We start from the raw sequence: 25128 nt of genomic DNA on the forward strand, positions 1-25128 counted from the left end.
CCTTCAATCTGATCAAGTCCCAAGGTTGAACCATCAGTCTGAACGATAGGAGCAAGAACTCATCAATGCCATGAGGACCCTCTTAGCCACATTAGAACATGGAGAGTTTTACACAATAAATGACTCAGTTTCCCTCTTCTAGCCCCTACAATGAACATGCTGTATAATGGCAATGGTGAAAATAAGGCTAAGTGAATTAAAACACACTAATCTCCCTTCTTCCTTAGATTCAGACCAGAAGACCATGAAAAGCACTGCTTTCAGAGACTCGGCCTTTTGCCAGCGCATTGGCCCGTCCCAGAACAACCAGTGCACAGCTGTGCTGTCTGAAGAACCAGGAGAGCTCTTTGGAGTTTCCCTTACGGATATCTTTGATAAGGACATCTTGCCCTTACCCATACTGGTAGGTCTCAGTTTGGTCGTTTTTTTTTTTACCTTCCTGAGGAGAAGGACCGCGGAGGGGCCAAGTGTTCTCATGCAAACCAACCCTCAAATGGATAAATCATTAGACATTCCCTCGCTTTGGCTGAGAAGCTTTGCTAGTGTCATTTGATTTACCTACTGCAGAGTCATTTGGCCAATACAGCAGAACAACGTTTTGTCCCTTCCACTTGTTTCCACCGAGACCCATGTAGGCCTGTTCAGATCAGTCAAAATGGACTCTGTGTGCATGAATCATCTTCACATTCTGCTGTTGTCTTCCTGAACTCACAGTAGTCTCAGGTCTCCTTCAACGGAGTCTACTTAATCTAACAACTGAAAACATCTTACCTAAGCATAAAGACTCATCCTGAGGCATATAAGAATCTGCTAATTCTAAAAGAGGATGTTAAATGACAGCCACAGAGTTTGCCCTTGTTATCTCAAATCGGTGTACTGAATTGTCATTGTGGAAATTTCCTGAGTACCCAGGACCTCTGCAACCCTGCACTAGATTTGGGAATGTTATCCAAGGTGTGAAGAAATTGACCACGTTAGTTCCATGCTTGCTGCTTCCCCAGTCCTTGCATCACATCCATTTTAGGGGGTAGCTAGAAGTATCATCCTCCCACTTTAAAAATGAATTTGAAAGCTTTCAGTACAGTTCACATTTGCCCCAGGTCACACAAATGATCAGAAGCATAATAGGTTTCCGATCCCTTGGTCTATCAGACTCCAGCCCTTATTATCTTTCTACACTGCAGGGAGAGGACATGAACATAGAGCAAAGGACAGTGAAAGACTCATGAAGGAAATGTAATCAGTTAATAAGAAGAGAGCATTTGAGCTTTTTTTTTTTTTAAGGAAGAAGGGAAATAGAGATAGTTGCAATGGAGGATACCATCACTTAAAGAAGAATCAACAAATGGGAAATGAGTATGGCAAAAAGATTTCCATACTTGGGGAAGTGCATCTATGTAAGGGAATAAGGAATCAAGACTGATTCCACAAGGAATCAGGCGAGGATTCCACAAGGCCTTGAAACACGGGAGTTCGATTTAAAAGGGTAAATTCAATGAGAAAAAAATCTGATTAAAATAAGTGATTACAATGTTTCAGCGTATGACTGTCAGGTGGATGTTGGGTAGAAACTATAGGGAGACATTGATTAAAGAATCTAAATTGACTTTAGTCCTTCCAGCTCTAACACCGTATACCATCACATTGCCTAGCTCTTTCAAAAAGGTAGCAAGCTTTTACTCTGGGCTTGGGATATGAAATGCCATATACTCTTCTTTTTTTCTCTCAGGATATGCTGTCCTTTATCAATGAGAAAGGACCACTCACGGAAGGCATATTCAGAAAACCAGGTAGTATAAAGGCATGCAGAATCCTAAGGAAGAAACTAAATTCTGGAGACAGAGTGAGGCATTACAGCAAATCTGTTCTTGTGGTAGCATTTGTTTTAAAGGTGGGGAAAGTTCTAACTTTATCCGCACATGAGTAAGTCAAGCTGTGATTGGTGTCTCTCATTATGATTGCCCAAGGAGCGACATGGGCAGAACTGATTGAGAACTTCTCAATTCGGAAAACACTTCATGAATTCAAAATTTAAGGAATCTACTGTAGGAGTTAAAAGCCCAATACATTAGAAATACTTTCTGTTTTCACCACACACCACGCCCCTGAAGACTCCATGCAAAATACTAATACTAATATGATTACTAGTAATAATAAGAAATTTCAAAATATACACTGATACATACATAATGTTTACCAAAGCAAACATCCTGCTTTTGATGGCTTCTTCACCACACTCCTAATGAAGGCAGTTTCCAAAAGAAAAATCATATTAAACATTTGAAGATAGGTATGGAAGTTCACAATAGTAAGCAAATGTTTATTTTATGAGGAATCTAAAAAAGGCTCAGTGAGGCAACCAATCATTCTTAACCATCATTGTCGCATTGTCTCCTGTTTCTTAGTGCCTTTTACATTATAAGTCATGGAGGAAGGATTTCGCCATTTGTGTCTCCTTTCACCACATCCTAGGCATCCTTTAGTTAATGTTTGAGATGTCTATCCCACCATCCAAGGTTATAACGACATGGTAACCAGCTCTAGATACATGCCTGTTTTGATAAATCTAACTTTTGGAGTAGGTGCAAGAGACAAAAGTACTTTGGTATTCTGAAAATTCAGTAGAAGGACTCAAGAACTAGATTAATTTGGAAATTATACAGCTACATCACAGATATCCCATTCTATTGCTAAAATGGGAATGGAGAAAGAAGTGAGAACTAGAACAAAGAATTTAATCCATCTAGCTCTGAACAAAACTATGTGAAGGCAGTAATGATGACACTCTTAGAATCAAGGTCATATGTGGTCCTTCCTTGCCACATTTGGTCTTTCCTTGTCCCCCATTACTGTTTAACTACACAAAAGATACCAATAGTCTCTGACCACTACTACACTGGGCTAGAGTAAAACACACAGCAAATATATATATAGGCATCAAGACACAAGGAAAAGAATGATCATCCATTAGGTACTTGAATACCATGGTAAGTGTTGCCCTCTTGAAGGTGCACACATGGAATTGATGTTTCTAGCAAGACTTAGTAGGGTCTTTTCTATTCCCGTGTTATAGGCACAGGCTAGGAAGATGGTGACCACGTGTGCATAGAGTTCTTAGACATTTCTGAAGCTTTCCCTACTTAAAGTTGACTAATCTTTGTGGAGGAACAGACTCTGCAACCTTGGTCTGAATAGTATCATGTCAAACTATCTGGAGAATTGACCTACACTAGAAATGAATACATCCTACACTAGAAATGAATACATCATTAGTTTGCCATTAGATTCTCTACTTTTGTATAGTTCAGGAAAGGAAGAATGATGCAATTATGAGAGTAGCTTTTGTAGTAGTTTGCAGAAAAGCACACAAAAGAGCAAGTGCCCTATGATAGAAGGGAGCTTTGTCTTCCTTTCCACTGAAGGCTATGCTCTGCTTTGATGCTTTCATTTTTGTCAGAGAAAAGCCACACACCTGCTTTTGCACGTGCAAGTCAATGGAGAGTCAGAGCTTAGCCCCATGTGGGTCACAGTTTGGGTATCTATGAAGGAAGTAGGAATCAACTGAAGTTTTCAGCTAAGTGTTTTCTCTGTGATATTTCCAATATATATTTTGTATTAAATATACATATGTGTGTGTGTGTGTTTCTGTGTATATTTGTGTGTGTGTGTTTTTTTTTATCCACATAAGGATTTTCTTGAAAATATCGAAGGAAGTTTACTTTCATCGGACCTCTACGAAAAATGGCTTTGTGTTCTTGACGAAGTCACTGAGAAGGAAAAAATAAATGCAGCCCGGAGGTAATGATGCAATAATTACTCTACTCTGGTCATGGCTCAGAAATACAGCCAATATACTATTAGGAAAATATTGGCTTCCTTCTTGCCACTTTGACCACTAAAATAACATTCAATGCCAAATGGTTTCTTTTTTTAATAATATATTTAATTGTTATTTATTTGTGTTCAATTTGCCAACATACAGAATAACACCCAGTGCTCATCCCATTCACCCTCATCCTCAGTGCCCGTCACCCATTCACCCCTACCCCCCACCCTCCTCCCCTTCCATCACCCCTAGTTCGTTTCCCAGAGTTAAGAGTCTTTATGTTCTATCTCCCTTTCTGATATTTCCCACACATTTCTTCTACCTTCCCTTATATTCCCTTTCACTATTATTTATATTCCCCAAATCAATGAGAACATACAATGCCAAATGGTTTCAATTCTTCTCACCCATGGAGGCCAGTTTCAGAATACAGGCATGCCTTATGGCTATTATTGTACTTCTCCTGACCTTATTAAGTAGACTCCTAAGCCGTTGTACAACTTCTCTTATATATGAAACTGGTAGACAAAAGTCAGTGGCCTAAGAGAGATGCCAGAGCATCAACAGCCCGGGTATAACCTTCAGTTTGTCAAACATTTAACCAGAGAGGGTTAGCTCAGAAATTGAATTCGATAAAACATATTTCTATACGTTAATGCCTGGAACTCTGCTACAGCAGGTTGTATACTGGATCTAGAGAGATGTTCTCTGCTCTCCGTCTCTATACTTCAAGCTGCTAAGTGCAATGACTTGCCTTATTCAAAAGTGCATCTTTCTGATTTAGGCTTCTAACACAGCTGCCAAAAGCGAATGTTGTTCTCTTGCGATACCTTTTCGGCGTGCTCTACAACATTGAGCAACAATCCTCATCCAATCAGATGACAGCTTATGATTTATCAATGTGTATAGCTCCAAGTCTGCTTTGTCCACCCATTTCCTGCAGCTTTGAATTGGAAGACAACTTGATTAAGAAGGTAGAGAGATCTCTCATATGTGTCCCCTGTGGTTTAGAATCCATGCTTTGAGTCTGAAATGTGTAGTAGTAAATTCGAAGGAACAGTTCTGAAAAGTGCACATCTTCATTGCCTTCCTTGGAATGGCAGACTTCTTTATCCTACTCTGGTGGAATATGGGAAGGGGTGTTGTTAAATTGCAAAATGCAGAGCAGTTGAGTTGCTTCTTTCCCATCCAAGAGATTCAATACTAGACTCACTAAACAAAAGAGAGAGAGAGTGGCATAATATGATAGAAAAGACCTGGGCTTCGGAGTTTGACAAGCCAAGGTTCAACTCTCAGTCTGATCCTTGAGGAGGGAGATTGGAAATTTGGTCAAAGCCATGGCTTCCTCATGACCTCATGGTAAAAACCCCCAGCTCCTGTGGTTCTTACTGGCACATCCTAGGTAACTCGGGCACTATGAGTGCCCATGGCTCCAAACACATTGGCCTTGCTCTGCAAGTTGTGGCTCTTTTAGAAAAATACTTGGCTACAGTTTTGCCTCTGCTACATCCGACAGAAACTAGTGAGATATTACAAAACATCCTAATGAAGCCACACATACCTAATAAGATGACAGCTTTTCCCCAAGCTCATGCTGAGAGCCAGCATTCGGCAAAGCAAGACATGAGTAGGGACTGTGGTTAGACAGACAGACATGTTTTCTCTCCAGACTTGTGATTTTTACTCAAAAACCAAGCAAAAGAAAACATCAAAAAAGAAAAATCCACAGGAATATCCACTTTCCAAAAAACATTCTTCCCTATTTTAGAAATGGATTTCATAGGATTTCATGTATGTTTTACACATTTTAATGAGATATTATCCTAAGTTACAACCCAATATTTTCTAGAAGCAAAATTTTACACAATAAGTAAAGTTTAAGAAGGCAGGTTACTTTGAAAGCTGTCTTAGTTTTAACGATGAAACCATTGGTATCACAATGTTAGGTATTAAACTAGGCCACAAATTAGGAGTTTAGTCCACTGACTACTAGTATTTTAAAATCTGTACCCAAAGTACAATGGAAAGTATCACTCTAAGTTATCTTATTAGAGAACTTGGGTTTCTATATATTTTTATCAACTCTAAATTTTTCATAGAAGTCTTTCACAGTTTTGGTTAGATCCAAGGTTTATAAACAAAATGTGACCTATAACTCTTCCATATGAAAACGAGCACCCCACTGTGTTCTTTTTGCATTACAGGCTTCTCTCATACAGTTTATGATTGAAAATTGCTTGAAGATATTTGGCGAAGACATCACTTCTCTCTTGGGAGAGAATTCAAAGAATTGTCATTACAATGAGAAGGCTGCAGGTACTGTGGATAATTTAATAGGCTTTAGGGAGACACAGGCAGCAAGGTTGCCAGGGGTCATGGCAGATACTTAGCCCTGTTCTGGAGCCCAGAGCATCCCCAGGGCAATGATTCCCAGCTGCTCCTTCTTCTGAAGGCTGGCTAGCAGGTCAAGGGAGGTTTCACACTGTTGGAGACCCACGAAAGCTTAGAAACTTCAAGACGTTTTGGCAGTATTAGGAGATAGCATGGTATGATACAGTGTTTGGGGATATTTTTAAACACAATTTTAAATGGATCCCGCATCTATATTATATTTTGTATGTGGGTAAGCATATAATGCATAATTATTTATTTCTACTTATAATATATAAATCTGCTCTGGTTGAAACCATAGCACGGGGCTTTAATTCCTGCTCCATCCTCTTTTTGATCAATGGCTCTTGAGGCACCACAGGATTCCAGTGCTCTTTAAAATGAGTTGAAAAGAACCAGCATCATTGAGAGAAAAGGACTTGACTTGATGTCAAACAACTTCTCCAGAGTACAAACTCCAGTGCCCCCCGTTGATCATCTACATGACCTTTGACCAATTACTCTAGCTCGGTATCACTTTATTCATGCCTAAAATGTGGATAAAAATAATGCCTAAATCTTAGAAGTGTTGTCAAGATTCAATAACATAAAGGATGTAAAAACATTTCTAAAATGCAAATAATAAAACTAGGAGAAGTTCCCCTGAGACTAGTGTGAGTATTATTGGAGCCTAGCTAATCACAGCTCACTGGCAACACCCCATTTTGTAAATAAAGTTTAGATTCAGAACCTGGAGACACATATCATCAATCCCTCCATACTTTTGATGTCTTCGTTTTACAACATATACCTCATTGTGTTCAGGAAATCTTTAGGGTAATCCATGTCATCAGGAATTAAGATGAGTCTAGTGCCAAGTCAGAGAATATGCTGGTGCAAGACAAGTGTTTGTTTTTCATGTCGTCAGTGACAGAAAAACAAACTGTTGAATCCAAGCCACTGAGAGTGATAGTGATTTCCAGAAGAGCACAACTGCAGAATGCTACCAAGTCCCCATGTGGTCCATCCACCTACATGTCTACAGTTTAGTAAGGCACTGAAGACTGGAATCTCCATAATGACACTTGACACCTCCTCTTTATTTTTCCAATGAATGAGAAATGAACCCCTTCCAAGACCCAGCTATTTGCATTCAAAAGATTTTCCTTGGTCCCATATATTCATATTGAGGATATCTTCCCACAAATTATCTCCTCTATCTTCAATGCCGACCATATCCTATGACATACTTTTTGAATTGTATTGTACTGTGTTGTGTTGTTTCCTTTTTATGGATAATAAAAATAATTCCATAGCTCAGTAGGTTAGACAACCATTTCTTTGTTTATGATTCACATAACCCTTCAGTGGAAGCTCATTTGATCAGTTCTGGTTTCAGCTGAGGTCACCTGTGCACTTACAGTTAGCCTGCAGCTCCTGTCGAGCTAACCTAGGTTTCTGTGTATTGGCGCTGGCTTTCAATTGGTCCCCATGTCTTCCATAAGATAGCTTCTCCTCCTTTCATATGGTGGAGGAAGATTACCCAGAGGCAAGAGGGACTTTTCAAGACTTAATGTGGGAGAGGACTGTGCAAAGGACCACGCCAAAGGTGGTGGTTTTCAAGACAAGGAGGCATTATTTCTTGAGACCACACATCATAAAACTCACAGCAGCACCACTACCACACATATCCTTTCCTTCACTGGCTTTTCATCCTCAGTTCTGTACACCAGCATTTCCTAAGGGGTATTCCAAGTAGGGTAGGAAGTATCTTTGAAATACTAATTTTTTTTTTTACCTGAGATATTCCTTCCCTCATCCTGCTTCCTACCTTAAGCTGCCATCAGAGACAATTAAATCACCTCCTCAGGGCATAGAAGCAAGAGGAGAATATGAGGAAAAGGGATCTCCATGTTGCTTATGAGTTTTACAGTGTTAGCTTTAAAGGAAACAGAAATGATTCATGGCATAGAGTAGAAGATTTCGGTGGCAATCTCACGGGAAAAAAGCCTAAAACCTTGGTAGGTACATGGGATATCTGCACCATTTCCTGCATGGAAACCAAATGGAAGCAGAAAATCCTCACAGAATAGTGAGCTGACATGTCTAAGAACTATGGGGCCCTCTATGTCCATGCAGAGTTTCTAATACCTCAACATGGAACATGTATCTCCATCAGTCCCAGAATAGTATGGAAGAAATAAAAAGCCACTGGGTGTGAAAGACATGCCTCAGCAATAAGAGTACAGGCCAATTTCCCAGGACCAGAGAGCAGTTTGGACACCTCAGCAACTATTTATATACATCAATGACACAGAGCAATTAGATAAGTGGCACTTCACCATTTTACAACTTGTCCTGCACCAGAAGACTCCGGAACATAGACACACTCATGGGGGCAATTAAGAAAACCTAAATCACTACCAGTCTCAGAACAGAGAATCAAACTAGGCATCAAGTGAGCTATTTAGAACTACAGAACTGTACATTTCTGAATCATGCCAGCGTGTAGACGGGGATTGCTATCAGTGCATATAGAATATATGATCCATGCATTGTTTTCCCTTTCCCAGGAAGGGTTCCCTTGTGAAATAGGTCTAGGAAATTCTTACTTTCCCAGTTTTCTTCCCCATATATTTCACATTATTCGACCCTTTTGAAGCGACCCCATTCATTAATGATCCTGGGAACATTTATTGCCTTGTGCTGAATAGTATCTTATATATTTAGTTTAACTTGGTGTAGACAGCATCATTTACGTTAAAGTTGAGCAAACCAAAGCTTTAAAATGCTGAGCTTGCTAAGTCGCAGAACATGGATGCTTCTGGTGCAGTGCTGGCCCCACATGAGTGGAGGTGCTGATGCACGTAGTACATCCCAGAAAAGCCAAGTTGCCCAGCGTTTAAGGTTATTTGTTGAAATGTTCCTCATCTTTTTATCCTTCGACAGCTTGGCTCATCTGTTGACTCTTAAAGCAATCGGTTATTTAAGCAATGTTAAGGTATCTTCAAAGGGAAACATTCACTGCTGAGCAGTAGAAATTTGAACTCAGCTTTTCACTGCTGATCTCCTTTTCTTTGGAAAGTTCTTCCTTCAATAGGGAATGTTGAGTAGTTGAAAATCATCTCTGGAAACTGGTGGTCTATAAATGCATTCCTAACCTCTTATTGTTTTGCATTTTCTATGTTTTCTTTCAAGCCTTGTACTTGTGTGTAGGTGTATATATACATGTATGTTTGAGTGTGTGTGTGAGGAAGTGTGTTTCCACACTTCATTGTGGCTTAGGCTCTTTTCAGTAAATGTTAAACCTATTTAACCAAAAACATCATCTATGGGTGGGTTGGTGGGGTATGACAAGAGAACACAGCCACCACATAGCCAGCATGTGATGACTACTTCCCAAGGACCCTGACTGCAGAAAGTCGTCCTTGAAGATGGCCCAGAGCAGAGGAACCAGAGAAGTAGGGGTCAGGCAGATTGTGTCCTGAGAGGCAATTCCTTTGGATGGTAGAAACTTGAGCACTCAGAAAGCCAAGGAGAGAATCTGAGGCTGAGGGGAGCCTGGCTGTGAAAGCACAGGATTACCAAACTCAGCTTGATTTGCATACCAAAAACTTATAGCTTTTAAAATCAGAAAAAAATAAAAAATAAAAAAATAAAATCAGGTCTGATACCTGAACCCACTGATCACACCAGTAGAAAGCAAACATCTACAGTTTCAGTGCCTCCAGATCAGTGTAATGGCAGTAACTGATGGCCAAGGAAATAATCACCCTGAGTCTGATCAAGTCCCAGGTTTACCCATCAGTCTGAATGTTATTGGCAAGAACTCACCAATGCCATGAGGATGCTGTTAGCCAATATCAGAACGTGGAGAGCTCTGCACAAGAAATGACTCAGTTTCCCTCTTCTAGCCTATACAATGAACATGCTGTATAATGGCAATGGTGAAAATATGTCTAAGTGAATTAAAAAAACACTAATCTCCCTTCTTCCTTAGATTCAGACCAGAACACCAAGGAAAGCAGTGCTTTCACGAACTCGGCATTTTGCCACTGTGCTGGCACTTGCCAGAACAACCAGTGCAGAGCTGCACTGTCTGAAAAACCAGGACAGCTCTTTGGAGTTTCCCTCACGGATATCTTTCATAAGGACAACTTCCCCTTCCCAATACTGGTAGGTCTCAGTATGGTCTTTTATTGCCTTCCTGAGGAGAGGGACCTCGGAGAGGCCAAGTGTCCTCATGCAAACCTACCCACAAATGGAGAAATCATTAGACAGCACCTGGCTTTGGCTGAGAACCTTTGCTAGTGTCATTTGATTTACCTCCTACAGAGTCATGAGACCAATACACAGAACGACGTTTTGTCCATTCCACTTCTTTCCACAGAGACCCATGTAGGCCTGTTCAGATCAGTCAAAATGGACTCTGTGTGCATGAATCATCTTCACATTCTGCTGTTGGCTTCCTGAACTCACAGTAGTCTCAGGTCTCCTTCAATGGAGTCTACTTAATCTAACAACTGAAAACATCTTACCTAAGCATAAAGACTCATCCTGAGGCATATATGAATCTGCTAATTCTAAAAGAGCATGTTAAATGACAGCCACAGAGTTTGGCCTGTGTTATCTGAAATCGGTATACTGAATTGTCAGTATGGAAACTGCGGAGTATCCAGGACCTCTGCAACCCTGCACTAGATTTGGGAATGTTATCCTAGGTGTGAAGAAATTAACCACGTTAGTTCCATGCTTGCTACTACCCCAGTCCTTGCATCACAGCAATTTTAGGGGGTAGCTATAACTGTCATCCTCCACACATTATAAATGGATTAGAAAGTTTTCAGTACAGTTCGCATGTGCCCCAGGTCACACAATATATCAGAAGCAGAGTAGGTTTCTGAACCCTTGGTCCATCTGACTCCAGCCCTTATTATCTTTCTACACTGCAGGGAGAGGGCATGAAGATAGAGCAAAGGACGGTTGAAAGACTCATGAAGGGAATGTAATCAGAGAATAAGAGAGCATTTGAGCTATTCTTTTAAAGAGGAAGGGAAATAGAGATAGTAGGATTGGAGGATACAATCACTTAAAGAGGAATCAACTAATGGGAAATGAGTATACAAAAGATTTCCATATATGGGGAAGTGCATCTATGGAAGGGAATAATGAAAAAAGACTGATAAAGTAGGAGACCCGGCGAGGATTCCACAAGACCTTGAAACACGGAAGCTTGATTTAAAAGTAAATTCAATGAAAAAATCTGATTTAAATAAGTGATTACAAAGTTTCAGTGTATGACTGTAACGGGGATTTTGGGTAGAAACGATAGAGACACATTGACTAAAGAATCTAAATTGACTTTACTTCTGCAGCTCTAAAACTGTATACCATCCGATAGCCTAGCTCTTTCAAAAAGGAAGCAAGCTTTTGCTCTGGGCTTGAGATATGAAATGCCATATACTCTTCTTTTTTTCCTACATTATATGTTTTCCTTTATCAATCAAAAAGGACCACTCATGGAAGGCATCTTCAGAAAATCAGCCAGTATAAAATCATGCAGAATCCTAAAAGAGAAACTAAATTCTAGGCACAGAGTGAACTTGGACAGTGAATCTGTTCTTCTGGTACCATCTGTTTTAAAGGTGGGGAAAGTTCTAGCTTTATCCACATATGAGTTACTCAAGCTGTGATGGTGTCTTTCATTATGATTGCCCAAGAACCAACATAGGCATAACTGTTTAAGAACTGGTCAGATGGAAAACACTTCATGAAATAAAAATTTAAGGAAGATACTGTAGAAGGAAAAAGCCCCTTACATTAGAGATACTTTCTGTTTTCACCACACACCTCCCACCTGAAGACTCCATGCAAAATACTAGTACTAATGTGACTACTATAATAATAAGAAATTTCAAAATATACATTGACACTTTCATAACGTTTACCAAAGAAAACATCCTGTTCCTGATGATTACCTCACCACACTCCTAATGAAGGCAGTTTCCAAAAGAAAAATCACATGAAAAATTTGAGAATAGATCTAGAAGTTCACAATAGTAAGCAAATGTTTACTTTATGAGGGATACAAAAAGGCTCAGTGAGGCGACCAAATCATTCTTAACCATCATTGTCTCCTGTTTCTTAGTGCCTTTTACTTTTAAGTCATGGAGGAAGGATTTCGCCATTTGTGTCTCCTTTCACCAGATCTTAGGTATCCTTTTGTTAATATTTGTGATGTCTAGCCCAAAATCCAAGGTTATAATGACACGGTAACCAGCTCTAGCTACATGCCTCTTTTGATAAATCTAACTTTTGGAGTAGGTGCAAGAGACAAAAGTACTTTGGTATTCTGAAAATTCAATAGAATGACTTAAGAACTAGATTAATTTGGAAATTATACAGCTACATCACAGATATCCCATTCTATTGCTAAAATGGTAATGGAGAAAGAAGTGAGAACTAGAACAAAGAATTTAATCCATCTACCTTGGCACTTTGCTAACAGCTCTGAACAAAAGTATGTGAAGGCAGTAATGATGGCACTCTTAGAACCAAGGTCATATTTGGTCCTTCCTTGTCACAAGTGGTCTTTCCTTGTCCCCCATTACTGTCCAACTATATGATAAATAGCAATACTCCCTGACCACTACTACACCGGGCTACAGTAAAACACACCAGTAAATAGGCATCAAGACACAGGAGAAAGAATGATGATACATTAGGTACTCGAATAGCATGATAAGTGTTGCCCTCTTGAAGGTGCACACCTGCAATTGATGTTTCTAGCAAGGTTTAGTAGGGTCTTTTCTATTTCCGTGTTATAGGCACAGCCTAGGAGGATGGTGACCACGTGTGCATAGAGTTCTTAGACATTTCTGAAGCTTTCCCTACTTAAAGTTGACTAATCTTTGTGGAGGAACAGACTCTGCAACCTTGGCCTGAATAGTATCATGTCAAACTATCTGGAGAATTGGTCTACACTAGAAATGAATACATCCACAGGAACATCATGAGTTTGCCATTAGACCATCTACTTTTGTATAGTTAAGGAAAGGAAGAATGAAGCAATTATGAGAGTAGCTTTTGTAGTAGTTTGCAAAAAAGCACACAAGAGAGTAAGTGCCATATGATAGAAGGGAGCTTTGTCTTCCTTTCCACTGAAGCGTAGGCTCTGCTTTGATGCTTTCATTTTTGTTGGAGAAAATCCACAACCTGCTTTTGCACGTGCAAGTCAATGGAGAGTATGAGGTGAACTCCGTGTGGGTCACAGTTCGGGTATCTAGGAAGAAATTAGGGACTGAACTGAAGTTTTGAACTAAGTGTTTTCTCTGTGATATTTCCAATATATATTTTGTATCATATATACCTATATATTTGTGTGTGTGTGTGTGTCTGCGTCTGTGTGAATGTGTCTGTTTGCATGTATTGATTTATTTTTCTATCCACATAAGGATTTTCTTGAAAATATCGAAGGAAGTTTACTTTCATCGGAACTCTACGAAAAATGGCTTGGTGTTCTTGACGAAATGACCGAGGAGGAGAAAATAAATGCAGCCCGGAGGTAATGATGCAATAAGTACTCTACTCTGGTCATGGCTCAGAAATACAGCCAATATACTATTAGGAAAATACTGGCTTCCTTCTTGCCTCTTTGACCACTAAAACAATATTCAATGCCAAATAGTTTCAATTCTTCACACCCATGGAGGCCAGTTTCAGAATACAGGCATGCCTTATGGCTATTATTGCTCTTCTCCAGACCTTATTAATGTGGACTCCTTAGCCATTATACAACTTCTGTATATATGAAACTGGTAAACAAAAGTCAGTGGCCTAAAAGAGATGCCAGAGCATCAACAGTCTGTGGTATAACCTTCAGTTTGTCAATGATTTAAACAGAGTGGGTTATCTCAGAAATTGAATTCGGTAAAACATTTTTGTATACGTTCATGCCTGGAACTCTGCTACAGCAGGCTGTGTACTAGATCTAGAAAGATGTTCTCTGCTCTCCATCTCTATACTTCCAGCTGCTAAGTGCAATGACTTGCCTTATTCAAAAGTACATCCTTCTGACTTTAGGCTTCTAGCTCAGCTGCCAAATGTGAATGTGGTTGTCTTGCGATACCTTTTCGGAGTGCTACACAACATTGAGCAAGAATCCTCACCCAACCAGATATCAGCTTATGATTTATCAGTGTGTATAGCCCCAAGCATTCTTTGTCCACCTAATTGTGGCAGCTTGGAATTGGAAGAGAACTTCATAAAAAAGGTAGGGAGAGCTCTCATATGTGTCCCCTGAGGTTTAGAATCCATGCTTTGAACCTGAAATGTGTAGTAGTCAATTGGATGGATCAGTTCTGAACAGTGCACATCTTCATAGGCTTCCTTGGAATTGCAGAGTTTGTTATCCTTCTCTGGTGGAATCTGGGAAGGGGTGTTGTTAAAGTGGGAAACGCAGGGCAGTTGAGTTGCTTCTTTCCCATCCAGGAGATTCAATACTAGACTGACTAAACAAAAGAGAGAGAAGAATGATGTAATATGGTAGAAAAGACCTGGGCTCCAGAGTTTGACAAGCCAAGGTCAGATCTCAGCCTTATCCTTCTCAGCCTTATCCTTGAGGCGGGAGCTTGTAACCTTGGGCAAAGCCATGGTTTCTTCATGACACAATGATAACAACCCCCGGCTTCTGTGGTCCTTACTGGCACGTCCTAGGTGCCTCGGGCACTATGAGCACCCATGGCTCCAAACACATTGGCTTTGCTCTGCAAGTCTTGGCTCATTTAGAAAAATACTTGGCTACTGTTTTGCCTCCGCTACATCAGACAGAAACTAGAGAGATATTCCAGAACATCCTAATGAAGCCACACATGCCTAATAAGATGACAGCTTTTCCCCAAGCTCATGCCAAGAGCCAGCTTTAGGCAAAGCGAGACATGAGAAGGGACTTCGGTTAGAGAGACAGACATGTTATCTCCCCATCCCTGTGAGGTTTTACTCAAAAACAAAACAAAAGAAAACATAGAAAAAAAATCCACAGGAATATGCACTTTCCAAAAAAATATTCTGCCCTATTTAAGAAATTGATTTCATAGGAATTTGTCTCTGCTTTATACATTTTAATCATATATTATACTAAGTTACATCCCAATATTTTCTGGAAGCAAATATTTACAAAATAAGTAAACTTTCAGAAGGTAGATTACTTTGAAAGCTATCCTAGTTTTAAGGTGTAACCATTGGTATCACAATATTAGCTATTAAATTATGCCACAAATTAGGACTTTAGCCCACTGACTAGTAGTATTTTAAAATCTGTACTCAAAGTACAATGGAAAGTATCACTCTATGTTATTTTATTAGAGAAATTGGGTTTCTATATATTTTTATCAACTCTGAATTTTTCATAGAAGTCTTTCACAGTTTTGGTTAGATCCAAGGTTTATAAACAAAATGTGACTTATAACTCTTCCATATGAAAAAGAGCACCCCATTGTGTTCTTTTTGCATTACAGGCTTCTCTTATACAATTTTTGTATGAAAATTGTCTGAAGATATTTGGCGAAGACATCACTTCTCTCATGGGAGATAATTCAAAGAGTTGTCATTACAATGAGAAGGCTGCAGGTACTGTGGATAATTTAATAAGCTTTAGGGAGACACAGACAGCAAGGTTGCCAGGGGTCATGGCAGATACTTAGCCCTGTTCTGGAGCCCAGAGCATCCCCAGGGCAATGATTCCCAGCTGCTCCTTCTTCTGAAGGCTGGCTAGCAGGTCAAGGGAGGTTTCACACTGTTGGAGACCCACGAAAGCATAGAAACTTCAAGACGTTTTGGCAGTATTAGGAGATAGCATGGTATGATACAGTGTTTGGGGATTTTTTAAAACACAATTTTAAATGGATCCCACATCTATATTGTATTATATATGTAGGTAAGCATATAATGCATAATTATTTATTTCTAGTAATAATATATAAATGTGCTCTGGTTGAAACCATAGCACAGGACTTTTATTCCTGCTCCATCCTCTTTATGATCAGTGGCTCTTGAGGCACCACAGGATTCCAGTGCTCTTTAAAAGAAGTTGAAAAGAACCAGCATCATTGAGAGAAAAGGACTTGACTTGATGTCAAACAACCTCTCCAGGGTACAAATTCCAGTGCCCCCATTTATCAGCTATAGGACCTTTGGCCAATTACTCTAGCTCCGTATCACTTTATTCATGCCTAAAATGTGGATAAAAATAATGTCTAAATCTTAGAAATGTTGTCAAGATTCAATAAGATAAAGGGTGTAAAACACATTTCTAAAACGTAATTAATAGAACTAGGAAAAGTTCCCCTGAGACTAGTGTGAGTATTATTGGAGCCTAACAAATCACAGCTCACTGGCAACACCCCATTTTTTGTAAAATGGCGTTTAGATTCAGAACCTGGAGATACATATCATCAATCCCTCCATACTTTTGACATGTCTTCGTTTTACGACATATACCTCATTGTGTTGAGGGAAGCTTTTGGATAATCCGTGTCATCAGGAATTAAGATGAGTCTAGTGCCATGTCAGAGAATGTGCTGGTGCAAGACAAGTGTTTGTTTTTCATGTCGTCAGTGACAGAAAAACAAACTGTTGAATCCAAGCCACTGAGAGTGCTACTGATTTCCCAAAAGGCACAACTGCAGAATGTTACCAAGTTCCCATCTGGCATGCGTCCATCCACCTACATATCTACAGTTTATGAAGTCACTGAAGACTGGAATCTCCATAATGACACTTGACACCTCCTCTTTATTTTTCCAATGAATGAGAAATGAACCCCTTCCAAGACCCAGCTATTTGCATTCAAAAGATTTTCCATGGTCCCATATATTCATATTGAGGATATCGTCCCACAAATTATCTCCTCTATCTTCAATGCCGACCATATCCTATTACCTACTTTTTGAATTGTATTGTACTGTGTTGTGTTGTATACTTTTATATGGATAATAAAAATCATTCCATAGCTCAGTAGGTTAGACAACCATTTCTTTGTTCATGATTCACATAACCCTTCAGTGGAAGCTCATTTGAGCAGTTCTGGTTTCAGCTGAGGTCACATGTGCACTTGCAGTTAGCCTGCAGCTCCTGTCGAGCTAACCTAGGTGTCTGTGTATTGGCGCTGGCTCTCAATTGGTCCCCATGTCTTCCATAAGGTAGCTTCTCCTCCTTTCATATGGTGGAGGAAGAGTACCCAGAGGCAAGAGGGACTTTTCAAGACTTAATGTGGGAGAGGACTGTGCAAAGGACCACGCCAAAGGTGGTGGTTTTCAAGACGAGGAGGCATTATTTCTTGAGACCACACATCATAAAACTCACAGCAGCACCACTACCACACATATCCTTTCCTTCACTGGCTTTTCATCCTCATTTCTGTACACCAGCATTTCCTAAGGGGTATTCCAAGTAGGGTAGGAAGAATCTTTGAAATACTAATTTTTTTTTACCTGAGATATTCCTTCCCTCAACCTTCTTCCTACCTTAAGCTGCCTTTAGAGACAATTAAATCACCTCCTCCGGGCATAGAAGCAAGAGGAGAATATGAGGAAAAGGGATCTCCATGTTGCTTATGAGTTTTACAGTGTTGGCTTTCTAGGGAACAGAAATGATTCATGGCATAGAGTAGAAGATTTGGGTGGCAATCTCACGGGAAAAAAGCCCAAAACCTTTGGTAGGTACATAGGATATCTGCACCATTTCCTGCATGGAAACCAAATGGAAGCAGAAAATCCTCACAGAATAGTGAGCTGACATGTCTAAGAACTATGGGGCCCTCTATGTCCATGTAAGTTTCTTATACCTCAACATGGAACATGTATCTCCATCAGTCCCAGAATAGTATGGAAGAAATAAAAAGCCACTGGGTGTGAAAGACATGCCTCAGCAATAAGAGTACAGGCCAATTTCCCAGGACCAGAGAGCAATTTGGACACCTCAGCAGCTATTTATATACATCAATGACACAGAGCAATTAGATAAGTGGCACTTCACCATTTTACAACTTGTCCTGCACCAGAAGACTCCAGAACATAGACACACTCATGGGGCAATTAAGAAAACCTAAATCACTACCAGTCTCAGAACAGAGAATCAAACTAGGCATCAAGTGAGCTATTTAGAACTACAGAACTGTACATTTCTGAGTTATGCCAGCGTGTAGACGGAGATTGCTATCAGTGCATATAGAATATATGATCCATGCATTGTTTTCCCTTTCCCAGGAACGGTTCCCTTGTTAAATAGGTCTAGGAAATTCTTACTTTCCTTTTGGAAGTCAAATGCCCCAGTTTTCTTCCCCATATATTTCACATTATTCGACCCTTTTGAAGCGACCCCATTCATTAATGATCCTGGGAACATTTATTGTCTTGTGCCGAATAGTATCTTATACATTTAGTTTAACTTGGTGTAGACAGCATCATTTACGTTAAAGTTGAGCAAACCAAAGCTTTAAAATGCTGAGCTTCCTAAGTGGCAGAACATGGATGCTTCTGGTGCAGTGCTGGCCCTACATGAGTGGAGGTGCTGATGCACGTACTACATCCCAGAAAAGCCAAGTTGCCCGGTGTTTAAGGTTATTTGGCGAAATGTTCCTCATCTTTTTATCCTTCGACAGCTTGGCTCATCTGTTGACTCTTAAAGCAATCGGTTATTTAAGCAATGTTAAGGTATCTTCAAAGGGAAACATTCACTGCTGAGCAGTAGAAATTTGAACTCAGCTTTTCACTGCTGATCTCCTTTTCTTTGGAAAGTTCTTCCTTCAATAGGGAATGTTGAGTAGTTAAAAATCATCTCTGGAAACTGGTGGTCTATAAATGCATTCCTAACCTCTTATTGTTTTGCATTTTCTATGTTTTCTTTCAAGCCTTGTGCTTGTGTGTAGGTGTATATATACATGTATGTTTGAGTGTGTGTGTGAGGAAGTGTTTCCACACTTCATTCTGGTTTAGGCTCTTTTCAGTAAATGTTAAACCTATTTAACTGAAAACATCATTTCTGGGTGGGTTGGAGTGGTATCACAAGGGAACACAGCCACCACATAGCCAGCATGGAATGACTACTTCCCAAGGACCCTGACTGCAGAAAGTCGTCCTTGAAGGTGGCCCAGAGCAGAGGAACAGAGAAGTAGGGTCAGCAAGTTGTTTCCAAAGAGGCAGATCCTTTGGATGGTAGAACTTGAGCAGTCAGAAAGCCAAAGAGGAAATTTGAGGCTGAGGGGAGACTGGCTGTGAAAGCAGAGGATCACCACACTCAGTTTGACTTGCGTACCAAATCCTTCTAGCCTTTAAAATCAGATCTGACACCTGAACCCACTGATCACTCCAGTAGAAAACAAACATCTCCAGGTTCAGTGTCTCCTGTTGCATTGCAAAGACAGTAACTGATGGCACAGGAAATACTGACCTTCAATCTGATCGAGTCTCTAGGTTTAACCATCAGTCTGAAGGATATGAGGAAGAACTCTTCAACACCATAACGATGGTATTAGCCAACAGCACAACGTGGAGAGTTGTACCCAACAAATGACTCCGTTTCCCTCCTCTAGCCACTACAATGAACACGCTCTAGAATGACAATGGTGAAAATAAGGCTAAGTGAATGAAAATACACTAACCTCCCTTCTTCCTTAGATTCAGGCCAGAAGACCATTAAAAGAAGTCTTTTCAGAAGGTTAGCCTCTTGGTGCTACGGTGCTACTTGCTGCAACAAGTGCACACCTGAGCCTTCTGCAGATCCCAGACAGCGCTTTGGAGTTCCCTCTCGTGGATATCTGTAGTAATGACAACTTGCCCTTCCCAATTCTGGTAGGTCTCAGTTTGGTCTTTTATTGCCTTCCTGAGGAGGGGGACCTCGGAGAGGCCAAGTGTTCTCATGCAAACTTACCCCAAATGGGGAAATCTATAGACAGCCCCTGGCTGTGGCTGAGAAGCTTTGGTAGTGTCATTTGATTTATCTATTGCAGAGTCATGAGGCCAATACAGCAGGACAACTTTTTGTCCATTCCACTTTTTTCCAGAGACCCACGTAGGCCTGTTCAGATCAGTCAAAATGGACTCTGTGCATGAATCATCTTCACATTTTCCCATTGCCTTCTGAACTCACAGTAGTCTCCAGTCTCTTTCAACTGAGTCTACCTAATCTAACAACTGAAAACATCTTACCTAAGACTAAAGACACATCCTGTGCCAAATATGAATCCATGAATCCTAACAGAATATGTTAAATGACAGTCACAGAGGCATCTTCAAAAAATCAGCCAATATAAAATCATGCAGAATCCTAAAGCAGAAACTAAATTCTGGGGACAGAGTTAACTTGGACTGAGCAATTCATTTCTTAATTTTGAAGAGAAGATCCTGAGAATACTGATAAACTGTAAAAGGATAATTGCATAATCTAGAATGAATGACAGGCAATTAGGTGTTCCCCATTGGCCTTTACCATACCTGGGAGTAAGGTGTGTGTAATCATTAGTTAATATGCACTTAGTGATACAGTTAAGGTTTAACATGTCTAAAAGTAAAACAAAGGTACTTAGAATGACTATCTGACTTTATTCCAGAAAGAAAGTTACTCACAGGCTACCAGTATAAGAAAGCTAATTCTCATAATTGGTGGATCAATTACCATGATGAATCTCTCTCTCTCTCTCTCTCTCTCTCTCTCTAATAAGACTCAGTTTTTATTCATACGAGGAACATGTAAGAATTTGGTGAATGGAATATATATCAGTACAAGAAACCAGCTTTTTTTTTCAGAGAGCACTGAACAATGCCTTTTTTATTTTTCTGTAATTCTTTCTATGCTAGTCAAATGGGCCAATAAATACTCTGAAGATTTATAGTGGATGGTGAGTCTTTTCCAGTTTTGTTTTGTTTTACTTACCCATAGCATAACTGGTGCTACGAACAAATTGGTTTTTTCGTAGTCTTGGGCCTCAATGTCAGTATTAATTTAGTTGGCTTGCTCTTTTAAAGAATGAAGTCATTCCTTTGTCAAATAAAAGAAACAAGTAGAAAAACCAAATTGCCAAAGGAAAATTGTAATTTCTTAAAGTGGATAAAGAGACTGCTTTATAAGAATGGGAGGTTTTCCAAAATGTAAAAGTGTAAAACTAGTTGGGGGAAAAAAAAAACATAACAAAACAACATCATCCTCAGGATAATAATTATCTCTGGGCAAGGAAAGACCAGGATTAGGAGAAAGGGGAAAGAAAGAAACTCCAAGCACACATACATCAATTTAAATTCTTGGAAGATTTCAAAATGCTTACACTTCACCATGTGCTTCATACTAATGAAGAACATGTTGTAGGTAACTTGATCATATAAATATCTACCACATACCCATGCACACACAAACGCACACATTGAATTGTATATGTAAACATACAAAACACTGTTCAATGAATAAGTAAATAAACGACAGAAATTTTAGGATTTTGTATTTATTCATAAGAGACCGATAGAGAGGCAGAGACACAGACAGAGGGAGAAGCAGGCTCCTCACAGGCAGCCAGATGCGGGACTCGATCCCCAGACCAGGATCACACCCTGAGCCAAAGGCAGGCAGATGCTCAATCGCTGAGTCACCCAGAGGTCCCTAAACTACAGAAATTCTTAGCATTCAGCAATTTTATCTGTGATTCCTCTGTATTGATGATCTGGTTCACTCAGTCCAAGTGGCTGAACAGTAGTATTCCATTATATGATGATACATGTATGTGTGGGCACATCTAGTCAAACTTTCTAGAGGCTTACCTAGTTTATTAGCTTTCAAAGAAATTGATTTTTTAAATCATCTCCATAAATGTTTTTCCTAGGCTTATTAATTTGTGTTTTGTTTTTATAATTCTGTTGCTTCAACTTTCTTACTCTTTTGATTTCTTCATCTAGCTTCTTGGATTAAATGCTAGCTGATTGTAGTAAATATATTTAAGACTATTCAGAACTTCTAAGTATTGCTTTAGCTATACCTCACAAATTTATTTTTCATATTTTAGTTTGTTGATAAAGCCATTACAGTTTATGATTTTCCTTGTGAAGTCTTTTTTAACCTAGTCATTATTTAAGCATTTGGGTTTTTTTTTTTTTTCAGATTTTCTAACCTGTAGGATTTTAATTACTAGTTGTAATAGTTCATTTCTAATTAAACTGCACTGTAATCAGATAATATGGTTTGAATAACTATGACTCTTTGTGACTGAGAGTGTACAGTTGATTTTATAAATATTTACAATGTTGCATGCATGCTTTAGGAGAATGTCTATTCTCTGTTGTATCCTCTTTTGAGTGCAGGGATATGTAAACTCACAATTATGTCATACGTGTTACTCAAATTCTCTATATATTCTCCGAATGTGCAGTTTCTGAGAGAGGTGTTAAATTTTGCCACTATGCTTCTCTGAGCTTTTCACTTTTATTTTGTAATTCTGAGTTTTCGTAGTTGCTGGCTTTTGGTGTTTTATGGTTTAAGTCTATATTATTAGGCACATACAAATTTATAATTTCTGTAGCCTTTTCATGAATTATATATTATAGCTTATTTGGTTTATTCACATTAATGCTTCAACTTCATATTCGACTTTGACAGATATTGTTGCACTAGCGTTTTTTTTTTTTTTTTTGGTTCATATATGCTTAGTCTATTTCTTTTTTTCCCTTTTTATATTTTCTGTTTTAGGTTGTGTGTGTAGCAGTGTCCCCTGTAAGCAGCATATAACTGATTTTTTTATATCCACACTGATAATTTATTTTTTTTTATTTATGATAGTCACAGAGAGAGAGAGAGGCAGAGACACAGGCAGAGAGAGAAGCCCCGGGAACCCGATGTGGGATTCGATCCCAGGTCTCCAGGACCGCGCCCTGGGCCAAAGGCAGGCGCCAAGCCACTTCGCCACCCAGGGATCCCCACACTGATAATTTCTGATGTTTATTAAAGCGATTTAATCTATTACATTTATTGTCATTATAGTATATTTCGAGTTATACTGACAAACCGTATTTTGTGTTTCTTTTTCATTGAAGATTCCTCCTGGTTCCTTTTTTCTTCTTTCCTAAGTTTTGTTAGATTCATAAATCATATTTTTGTATCCTCTGTGTCAATTTTTATTTATATTAGAATTTCTCAGCTATTATGTCTTTGACCAATTTGTTCCAATATTCCTCTATTATCTTTTACAAGAATCCATTAAAATTTTCTGAAACAATGATTCTCAAAGAACACTCGATACGAACAACCTTTTCACTTTTTCTCTTTGTACTGCATCCTGGGTAGAATTCTCAGTTCTTTTTTCCAGTTTATTAATTCCTTAACCTTGGTCATTCTAGAGTTTATTCTTTTACTTTCCTATTTTTTCTTTTCTCCACACCTATATGTTTTCTGGGATTACTAATCAGATCTTTTTCCTATTCATACAATTTTATATTTTTTCAGTAAAGATCATTTCAGGGGCATGTGAGTAGCTCAGTCGGTTGAGTATACAATTCTTGATTTTGGCTCAGGTCATGAGATGGAGCCCCCACATGGGGCTCCTCACTGGGCGGGGAGTCTGCTTGAGATACCTTCTCTTCTTCTCTCCTTCCCTGCTCTCTCTTGCTCATGTGCTCTCTCTTAATTAAATGAAAATCTTTAAAAAGTTCATTTCATTCATTTTCCCCTCTGATTTTGGTACCAAGAAGTAGGTCTTACTGTGACAAATACCTAAAAATGCCAAAGCAGCTTTAGAACTGGGTAAGGGGGAAGGCTGTAGAAGTTTGGAGGGCCACACTGGGAAAAGCCCCATTGCTGTGAAGGAACTATTGGTAGAAATAATAGATGTTGAAGGCGATTCCGGTAAGAGTTCAGAAATAAAAGCAAGAGCTTCAGAGATAGACTGTATCTTTTAGAGAATACATAACTAATCAGAAACAGATTGTTCGAAACATGGATGTTGAAGATCTTTCTGTGAGATCTCAGATGGAAATAAGGAACGTGTTATTGGAAACCATAAACAAGGAGAACCTTGTCATGAAATGGCAGAAACTTGGCTTAACGAGTGTTCTAGTATTTTGTGGAAGTTTGAACTTGGAAGCAATAAAATCAGAGATTTATCTGAGTAGATTGCTCAGGAAAGTTTTAAAGGAGCTTGTTTCTTCCTGACTGCTTATACTAAAATGCAAGAAGAGAGAAATGAGTTGAAGAAGGTATTAAGCAAAAAGAAGTCAGGACTCAAAGATGTGGAAAATTCTCAAGTTTCCGAATTTCTCAGTTTGTCATCTCTGCTCTAGCACTTGTACTCATGCTCTTGCTATCCCTAGACAGTTCCCTTCTTGTCCTCTTCCCATCCATGTCCGACCTATAGAGTCAGCTTCCCAACAAAGTCTGTCTTGATTTGTTCAGTCATGTTGGCATTTTCTCTTGTGAATTTCTGTAGCCTTATAATCATTTTCCTGTGATTTTTGTGACATGTAGTCTTTAAGGCACGTTTCATTTTGTAATTTTACATTTTCTGAAATTGAAATTTCAATTTTACTCTCTTGTCTGTGTATATATCTATATCTTTTTCAGCAATTCTCTGTTTACCCATCAAATGCTTTTTATGGATAACACATATGTAATCCACGGGTCCTAGAATATGAGGAAATAGAAAATGTGACTGCTGAATGGTTCTCAGGTGGTTCTACATGGCACGTACAAGAGCAGGGCTAGAGCAGTGGGAAATTTAAGCAAACCAGTGGAGCCTTGCTCTGGTCACTCCACAGCCTTGAACAAGCAGCTCAACTCTTTTTTTATACTTTTTGCTTTATTACTTCATTTTTGGATCTGAGCAAAAAGTTTTGTGAACCCAAAAATATTGGTATAAATGTGTAGTATGTTTTAGCTTTGTCTCTCTTAGGAGAACACAGGCT

The 25128-nt window shown here is 39.3% G+C and overlaps 2 protein-coding genes across 2 annotated transcripts in view; both read left to right on the forward strand.

Annotated features, from left to right (window-relative positions):
• LOC140598738 (rho GTPase-activating protein 20-like) overlaps nt 1-1932 on the forward strand; it is a 41881-nt gene extending 39949 nt beyond the window's left edge. The window contains exons 16-17 of the mRNA XM_072757267.1: nt 228-403; nt 1730-1932. Of these exons, the coding sequence (XP_072613368.1) occupies nt 228-403; nt 1730-1927 (374 nt within the window). The 3' untranslated portion in view covers nt 1928-1932. The remainder of the gene's footprint in view (nt 1-227; nt 404-1729) is intronic.
• Nucleotides 1933-3257: 1325 nt separating this feature from the next.
• Nucleotides 3258-11810, forward strand: LOC140598739 (rho GTPase-activating protein 20-like). Its single transcript, XM_072757268.1, has 5 exons — nt 3258-3798; nt 4611-4800; nt 6031-6142; nt 10197-10372; nt 11787-11810. The coding sequence occupies exons 2-5, from the start codon at nt 4705-4707 to the stop codon at nt 11808-11810; spliced, it is 408 nt and encodes a 135-aa protein (XP_072613369.1). The 5' UTR covers nt 3258-3798; nt 4611-4704.
• The last annotated feature ends 13318 nt before the right edge of the window (nt 11811-25128 follow it).

This window comes from Vulpes vulpes, chromosome 4 (genome assembly GCF_048418805.1).
Source record: "Vulpes vulpes isolate BD-2025 chromosome 4, VulVul3, whole genome shotgun sequence".
NCBI classification, from domain to species: Eukaryota; Metazoa; Chordata; class Mammalia; order Carnivora; family Canidae; genus Vulpes; species Vulpes vulpes.

Bases quoted from the DNA above. Each gene is read 5' to 3' on its own strand.
- LOC140598739 (XM_072757268.1), top strand. From the start codon at position 4,705: ATGACAGCTTATGATTTATCAATGTGTATAGCTCCAAGTCTGCTTTGT. The intron at 4,801-6,030 runs GTAGAGAGATCT...TTTGCATTACAG, and splicing joins AAGACAACTTGATTAAGAAG to GCTTCTCTCATACAGTTTAT. The intron at 6,143-10,196 runs GTACTGTGGATA...CTTCTTCCTTAG, and splicing joins TTACAATGAGAAGGCTGCAG to ATTCAGACCAGAACACCAAG.